At 49.9% G+C, this 8,648-nt stretch overlaps 1 protein-coding gene across 1 annotated transcript; it reads right to left on the bottom strand.

Moving 5' to 3' along the window:
- Positions 1 to 3,232: 3,232 nt before the first annotated feature.
- Positions 3,233 to 8,076, bottom strand: LOC135398017 (uncharacterized). Its single transcript, XM_064629468.1, has one exon. The coding sequence runs from the start codon at positions 7,961 to 7,963 to the stop codon at positions 3,266 to 3,268; it is 4,698 nt and encodes a 1,565-aa protein (XP_064485538.1). The 5' UTR covers positions 7,964 to 8,076; the 3' UTR covers positions 3,233 to 3,265.
- Between the last annotated feature and the right edge of the window lie 572 nt (positions 8,077 to 8,648).

Genomic DNA, 8,648 nt, shown 5'->3' with positions numbered 1-8,648 from the left:
AGAGGCCAGCACCCTGAAAGACAAGATCCGGAGACACCTCAAGGCATTAGCAGTAAAAAATTGGACTGATACATGTTGTGCTCTGAACCCCGCTGTACATTCCTCTAGGTTATGGTGCATAATCACGGGCTTGAAGGCGCCGCCGTCACTGATATCTCCATTTCGTGCCATAGCCGTCAAAGCTAACGTAGCGGAGAAGACCGTGGCAGAAAGATTTTTGGCTTCAATTACGAGACCATCCAACGCAGCAACGAGTCCCCTGCATTGGCAATCAGCGCGCTCAGCCAAGGTATTCATTAATATCACAACGCCCCCTGCAACTCCAGAACTGGATGCAGACTTCACTATCACCGAGCTGCGACAGGCAATACACAAGGCCGCAAGCAAGAAGACAGCCGCCGGACATGACAAGGTCACATATAACCACCTGGCAAACCTGGGCCCAACAGCCACGGACAGCTTACTAGCACACTACAAGTCCACATGGCAAGTTGGACAGCTCCCCAAGGACTGGAAAACAGCACAAGTGGTCCCAGTCCTCAAACCTGGCAAACCGACTACATACATCAGCTCCTATCGTCCCATCAGCCTCACCAGCTCTATGGGGAAAGTGATGGAACGATGGTGCTCTTTCACTCTCTCACACTGGGGGTAAAGGAAAGCCACTTCTTTGAAGATGCGCAATAAACCAAATAAAGAAAAAAATGGCGTTCCTTCACGAATGTTTTGCGGACGATCTACCGAACGGATTTTTGTTCTGAAAACGGTTTTGGTATCTGGTGACCGAAGAGATTAGATATTCTCATTGGAGCAACTTCGTAGCTTTTATAATTAAAAAGTTAATTATTGAAAGTTAATTAAGACATTGCCTTAGGAGTCTGTTAATGCCCCACTAGGGAGTGCCCTTCAGCATATGCTATATTGCAATTGATTTCATTTCGGAAAAAGTGATTGATATATTTTTAAAAAATCTGTTCACACTTAGCGTGGACACCCTGTATATTGACTTTTCTAAGGCCTTCCACATGCTTGACCACTCTATACTCTTGGCAAAATGAACCACTACGACATCCGCGGTCACAGCCTATCATTCTTTCAATTGTACCTATCAAATCGTTATCAGTACGTTTCCTTGGACTCATACAATGAATCTCGCACATTGCACATCACAGCAGGGGTTCCGCAAGGGAGCATATTAGGTACCCTGTTATTTTTACTATATATCAACGACCTGACCATTATACATTCTGATATCACTCTTTATGCTGATGACGCCTCCCTTTTAATCAGCGGCAGTACACCCGTTAGCGCAGCCATGACAGCAAACGTTATCCTTCGTGACGTAGCCTCCTGAGCCTCGCACAACCGCCTAAAAATAAATATTCAAAAAACAGTCGCTACACTGTTTACTCCACCTAGTCCGTGCAGAGTACCCGAACAGGACATATTCATCGGTGACTCCAAAATTAGGCTTGCCGACAGCGTAAAAATTCTGGGAGTCATTTTTGACAAGAAGTTGCGCTGGCACGATCATATTTCATCCATTGCATCGCAAATCAGTGTGGCGCTCGGATCTTTGCGGAAGTACAAATACTTGCTTCCCGCCTCGGCCAAATTGCTGCTCTATGAGGCTCTAATTCGGTCTCGGCTGAATTATTGTGCTCTTGTGTGGGGATCTGCATCCAGGACGTCCCTTCAGCAGCCGTATGTCCTGCAAAAGCGTGCTCTCCGGATAATTGAAGGCGTACCATACGATGCTTCTGCCACACCCCTATTCAGCAAATACCACATTCTGCCTGTCTTCCAGCTCTATGCCTATCGCCTCGCACTGTGTTACAAACAGTCACTCGTAGAGCCCTGCACCATCCGCGGATGGAAGCGGATATCCGCAATATACTTGCGGATTCGGATGAAAATTTAGCACTTTCTGCAGTGTGCGGATCGGATGCGGATGGCTCGAGGTCGGATGCGGATCGGATGCGGATACGAAGGCAGCGGATCGGTAGCGGATCGGATGCGGATATACCGCATGCTGTCATTTTTCCACCCGCAATTTATTTGTATTGCGCGCCGACAGACGACAGCGAGCGCATGCTCTGGTTCACCTTTGACCATGCACGGCGCCAAGACGGGAGAGGAAGCATTCAGGCGTCTCGAACCGCGCGAGCGCCGACGAGGTAGCGTTCCACGCGTTCCATAAGTCTCTCCATATCGCGTTTGTTTAAAGGTTTACCTTTGCTTGTCGTCATGACTGAGTCCTTCCGTGACAGCATGGAGGCATCCGAAATTATACCAACATGCTTCCGGCGGTCTTTACGCGTCTTTCGAAACGTGCGGATTTTTGCGGATCGGATGCGGATGGTGAGTTTTGCTCAGCGGATCGGATGCGGATGTAAACTGTTGTGTATGGTGCGGATGCGGATAACGTGTGCGCGGATGCGGGTCGGATGCGGATGCCAAAAACCTCATCCGCGCAGGGCTCTAGCTCAGGCTATCTTAGCAGTTCGCTTACCAGCATGCCGGCCGTATGTCCAGTCTTCTCCGTGAAAACGTTCTTCATTCGTAGGAGCAAACGTGGTCGACACGGTAGGGGTAGGGTCCACAAACCGACATTTTAAGCTTTAGTAAGCACTCGGTGCGAGTGCAAACCGACGTTATCAAGATGGGCGCATAATTCGGAGGTTCCATGGTCTCTTCCTGTCCTCCGTATCGTTGGAGTTTCCTAACTCTGTTTAGTGCTCAGCCTGTCTGTATTTTTGCCATGCTCGGCACATATATGGCATCAGGAACTAGCGCACAAAAAATTGGGGCGGGTAGTAAGATCATTAAGGGTGCCAGGACGGTGCTGTCTACTAACTGAAACAAATTCACCACGTTCCCAGTGAACCATAATTCCATTCTGTCCCTTGATTTAACCTTGGAGGCATTTTTTGGGAAACTGTATTCAACAGCAAAGTTCCAGAGTGGACATTGTCTTACCTCAAGACAAACGAGTTTAGCTCAGTCAAACGGCTCACAAGTGCATAGCTTTCTATTTAGACGTCTCTCACCGCCTGTGAGGCATCAGGATGCACTGCGCCATTGACTGTCCTTTCAGGAGCCATTATCGGAACCATGCATAGCCAGATTGGAAAATATAGGTGGGCATGCGCAAATGTGTATTCGTGCAATGATAGTACTCCCACGTGTTTAACAGCAAAAAAGAAAAAAACGTCGCATACACGTGGGTGGTTGAGGACAGCATTTATTATCACATAACACCGGCTTAACGGGTATCTCGCCAGAGGGGACACTTCTTGGAAGGGTTCATTCGCGTACCAACGGAGCACCGAAACATCTCCTGAAAGAGGCGGTTGTTCCACAGCGGTATATTCACCTGCTGGGCTATGGCAGCGGAGACATTGCCCTCAAGACAAGTCCCGCGCGCGTAGTACACGAAAAAGAGCTGGTCCACCTCCAACTTTCGCAATGTTGAGAAACGCCTCTTTCGTCCCTGCAAGAACAATTCCACGGCGGGCTCTAGTGCCGCCGTTGACTCCAGAAGGGCCAAGGAATCCGTCTTCTGTATTCCGTATCGCTCAATGCACACAAGTGCGCTCCCTAAGTACGAATGACCAAGGTCCGGCCACCAGCGTCGTTTCTCTGCCCGGCTCAATCGGACGTTGCGGAGTATGAGCCGCAGTAGACACCGGAAGATACGCGTTCCGGCGTACGGAAGCTCAAAACGCCCACTAAGGTTGAGAAGCGTTACATTGATCAGCAGCGTAGGAACGTAGATAGTGTCCACGTCCGTACGGCAGTCAAGGTCGAAAGCAGAGCCCAGCCATTGGTTGTCGGGATCTTCGCGCACAGCACGATAAAAGCTGTGGCTACGAATATTGTAAAATGATCGTAAACTTTTTCCTTCGAACATCTTCGGGAATGTGCTCACATATTCCTTGAGCTTTGTCCTGTCAGTAAGCCAGGACGGGTGGAACAGGGCAATCCTGGTCTGGTTAAGACTCTCCCATGCTTCTCTTCTGGACTCTTCACCCAGGATGCCCAGCTTGTCCAGCGATATTTCCAAGTGATGAACGATGTCACGGAGATCAGATATGTTTCTGCTGGTCACGATCTGTACAGCGTGCAAGAAAAGGAGAGGCGTAGCGCGTTCAGTCATGCGCACGCACAACTTCCAGCGAGGCAACGCTCGTAACGAGGCGCCGTACAGGTGCTGCGCCAAGGCATCGGCCAAGGACGTTCCTGAACTCGGTGAGAAAGCTGACATTTCTACCATAAGCCGTACTCCGAAATAATTCAACACAGCACGCATCTCCGCCTTGGTCATGAGACTTAAAACTTCGTTCAAGTAGTCGGGACACAACAGTAGGATGTCAGTGAACGCCCCAGCGTACAAGGGAGAATCACCCGTAGTGAATATCTCGGAGACGAACGCCATCAGCTCCGGTCTACCTCTCAACGTGTCTATTTGATTAGGACCCACCAATAGCGTCCTGTTGGAAGAGAGCAACTCCAACCTGGCAGCAAAGTTTGCGACGTCAAGAGAGTAGAGTGAAGCGTTCCCTTCCTTCCTCACCGTCTTCATCGCGACGTAGGCAGCGGCATTGTAGAACCCAGTGGTTCTCTGGACATCGCCAGGGAATGGGGACAAGGGCTCCGCGGCTCCGACCGCGATTATGGCTCCATTTCTGTTGTATGGATTTCGAACTGTCCGGATGCTGAGCAGCGTCTCTGTCCCTGACAGCCGTAAAAGCCTTGCTGCCACACCCCAAACGGATATGTTATCCGGCGTTGAAGTGAACGGAAATCCGTCCAGTTTTGCCATCCACAGTAACTCCAGCATATCGCCCCAGTCCTCACTGCTCTTCTTGTGGAAGTCCAAGCACTCCTTGAAAATCGCTTTCGACATTGACAGTTCCTCAGGGATATCGGAGCGCTGCAATAAATGCATGACCTTGGTCTCCAACAAATGTACAAGGTCATCCTGAACGCTTCCACCATAATGCGTTTCACGGATACTGCTTCTCCACCGACTACATACGAAACGGTAGAAGTCGTCGCACGGATTTAGATCCCACGAAATTAGTTCTTTTAGATACGCACCGTCCTCTTGACACCAAGCTGTATCACAGACGTCATTTTCACCTGAGCTCTCTGCTGTCGTCGACAAGTCCTTGTCAGTGATGTTCGTCGAGTGACTGTAAACACGCTGGAGACTGGGGTTACTGCTGACAGGGTACCTGACGTTGCTGGGCAGAAACACTGCCGTCATTCCAGTTATTAGTGCCAGAGCCACCAAGACGAGCGATGGATACGCAATCACCTTGCGGGACTTTAGAACGCGACTCAGCTGGTGCACCCTGTTGGAGGACAAAAGTGACTCTGCCGACTGGTAGTCAAATATGGTGGTCGACGAAATATATGGCTTGTCTCGAAGGCGTGTCTTGCTGATAGCTTCTTGCTGTGTGTGGCCGAGTGTCGGAAGAGGACAGGAATCACTAACTCCTTCAGGCTTATGAGGCTCATTTCTCGTAAAATTGTTTTCGAATGACGCCGTGCTTGACTGCATCAATTTCTCATCGTCTTGCACACATTTTTGAGCTGTGTCAAGGCTTAGAGCCTTCCATGGACCGACAAAGCTAACTTGCGACACTCCTCCCTTTCTTCCTTGATAGGTATGGAACATGTAGGCTTGTACTTCATCATCGTCTCTTCCTTTCTTAGGAGATTCGTCATCTGTTTTTGATTTCTTCCCCTTCTTTGTCTTTCTAGGCGGGGAGTCACCTACGTCTTTCTCGTCTTTGGGTTTCGTTTTCGTCTTGGGTCTCTTGGGTCTCGAGATGTGGATGTGGATGTCAGGCTCCTCCGAAAGCTGGCTGTCTGACAGGTTTGTCGTTTCGCTTGATTCTGTCGTCTTAGGCCCTAGAGACCGTTTTACAGTCATTCTAGTTGGTGTTGGAGACGATCTCGGTCGCCTCCTTATTTGTATATTGCGTGCTGCCCGAGACGGTACATCCGTTATGCCGCTCGGGTCCTCTCTTGAGCAAGTACATACGGGATCGGGATCTCTTTCCAGCGACATAGTTCGTCCCCTTGTTCTCTGAGTAGAACGTACATGGTCAAGCGGTACCTGTTCGATCCACAAATCGCCTTCATTTCTTAAGACTCGCAAAGCCGAAGGTCGCGGCCGTTCCGATGGGTTGCTTTGCATCCTTGGTGGCGGCCTGCGTGTCATCCTTTTGATATCTTCCATATAGTTTGGAGGCTGTCTCGTTATCGCAGTTACACTGGGGTAATACAGAGGAGATTCTGTGTAGCTTGGCATCATCACAACGTAATCGCGTTTGTGACGCTCACATCTTTTGACAACGAACTGAGGCTCGGTTGGCAGAGTCGAAAGCAAAGAGTCTAGAGTAGCCTTGGAGTTTTTCAACTCACTTTGTGGCTTTCGTTTTTCGTTCTTGAATGCGCCGGTTCTTCTCGGCGGTGTCGGCGGAGCCGTTGCACTCCAAGAAAATCCAGAGTCAATTCTTCCCATCTGCCATTCTGTTGACGGGGTCTGTATGGGAACTGACGCCGTTCTTACGATTGGCTTCGTTACTTTCTTCTTTTTCTTCTTCTTCTTCTTTTCTGGGATAGATACCTCTTTGCCGTCCAGGAAGGTCCTTCTTTTGAACTTCTCGGAAGAGTCCTCTCGCTCTGCAATTTCCACGGAGAGTTCTTCCGGTGAAAGAATATCGCCGCGCTTATTAATCGTTATGACGCTCGTGGGCTCGAACATCTTGTACCTGCTACTCGATAATTCCGAGGCTGACACCACTTTCTTGGATTTCTTATCACGTGGAGAACCTTCATCATCATCGTTTTCAATTCCTCGCGACCTCTTCTTGGTCATGGTGTCTTCCTCTTCGTCCTTGTCTCTGTTGCGGTCCTTACTCCGATCTCGCTTACCAGGTTTGTCACGACCACGACTTCTGGTTTGTCCACTCTCAGCGTCTTCATCGCTGTCTTCGACACGGTTTTTCCCACGTTTCCGACCTTTAGTGCGTCCACTATCATCGTCCTCATCACCGTCTTTGTTGCGGCTCCTGCCACGGTCACGACCTCTATTACTCTCGCTGCCTTCCTCGTCCTCTTTATCACTTGCTCGGTCTCTGGCGCGGTTCCTGCCCCGACCACGACCACGAGCTCTACCACGGCCGCTGTCTTCCTCATCTTTATCACTGGCTCGGTCTCTGGAGCGATTTTTGCCACGACCCCTACCACGGCCACCTCGACTTCGACCTCTGCCTCTACCTCTGCGACGGTCGCTGCCGTCCTCCTTGTCACTGTCCTCTTCGCTATCACGGTCACGCTTCTTGCCTCGACGTCGTCCGCGATCATCCTCATCGCTCCCACTTTTATTTCGTTTCTTGCCTTTTTTTGCGGCTCCCTGTGATCGTGAGGATTCCTCGCTCGTATCGAGACCATCATCTTGGAATTTCACTTTCTTGTCCCCGGGGCTTGATTCTTTCTGTTGCACTCCGTTTTCAGCTGTGCTTGCGTCGGTGCTTTCAGAGCCCTGCGTCAACTGCAGAGAACCATCGTCTCCCAGCGCTATGCTCAAAACAGTTGGGGACTTTTTCCTTCCATCCTTCTTCCTACGAATACCAATGACAAGTTTTTGAGGCTCATCGACAGCGGCGTCCTCCGTGACTTCAGAATCGCTGCGGTAACTTTCGGAGCGATTTTGCTGCACAAGTATAGCTTGCTCCAAGTGGTTCATTTGGTCGTCGACCGGTGAGGCTTGAGTGAGGCTCAGTTTCTTTTGTATAATCTTGTCGAGCTGAAGGTGATCCCCTCCTGGGTGCAAGAGCAGGGATTCGCTGCTGTGGAATCTCGGGGTAGGCCAGGTTTGTTCATCATTGCTAACCGTAGAGACTGACGGACGGGTCACAGTGTCAACGGGTTCTTCGAGGTCCATGTCCTCGCACGATCGTTATTGCTATGGCTGATTTCTTCCTGCTTCTTCCTTCTGCTTCTTCTTCGTCCAAGCGTTGGGTTCGTTGCGTTCGAATGTCTTCTTTGTTTTCCAGCCAGGTAAAGGAAAAGAACATAGGTGGTTGTTCTGGAAACATTAGTAAGACATTTGGCAGTCAAGTTAGCTTGCAGCGCACTCCTTGTTCTAATAAACTTAGCGGCGGCAATTTTTTCTAGTGACTAATCTTCATTGTCGATCAGTATTTTGATATCTGAAAATTTATGAAAGCGAAAGTCATGTGGTTATAAAGACACGTCAAATGCAGCACCCATTGAGCAGCAAAGGCTGGAGCATATCTACTGCCCGCAGGCAATCTACTGCGACTGAGCTTCTGGTAATCTCATGGCTGGAATCACAACTGTTCCTCAAGTCTTTGTGTGCTGCAATATGACAACACCGCAAAGAAAGGGTGCGTTAAGTAGGCGCCCCGGGGCACGAGTGTCGGACTGTGAGACTCCGAGCCGCTTTTCGCGCTCCCGTTTCATTTGGGTGCATGGTAGCAGACGACAAGCACCCGGGTGCTTGAGATTTTCCGTGACGTACTTCCTGTTGAGCGCCACCAGGACGACCTTCGAAGTGTGAGCTCGGAAGCAAAATGCTGACTTACTATCTTACTCAATGCTCCGAT

This window comes from Ornithodoros turicata, chromosome 6, assembly GCF_037126465.1.
Source record: "Ornithodoros turicata isolate Travis chromosome 6, ASM3712646v1, whole genome shotgun sequence".
Classification (NCBI taxonomy): domain Eukaryota; kingdom Metazoa; phylum Arthropoda; class Arachnida; order Ixodida; family Argasidae; genus Ornithodoros; species Ornithodoros turicata.
This window is presented reverse-complemented; position numbering and strand designations above follow the sequence as displayed.

Coding starts and splice junctions, on each gene's coding strand:
- LOC135398017 (XM_064629468.1), bottom strand. CDS start 7,963: ATGGACCTCGAAGAACCCGTTGACACTGTGACCCGTCCGTCAGTCTCT.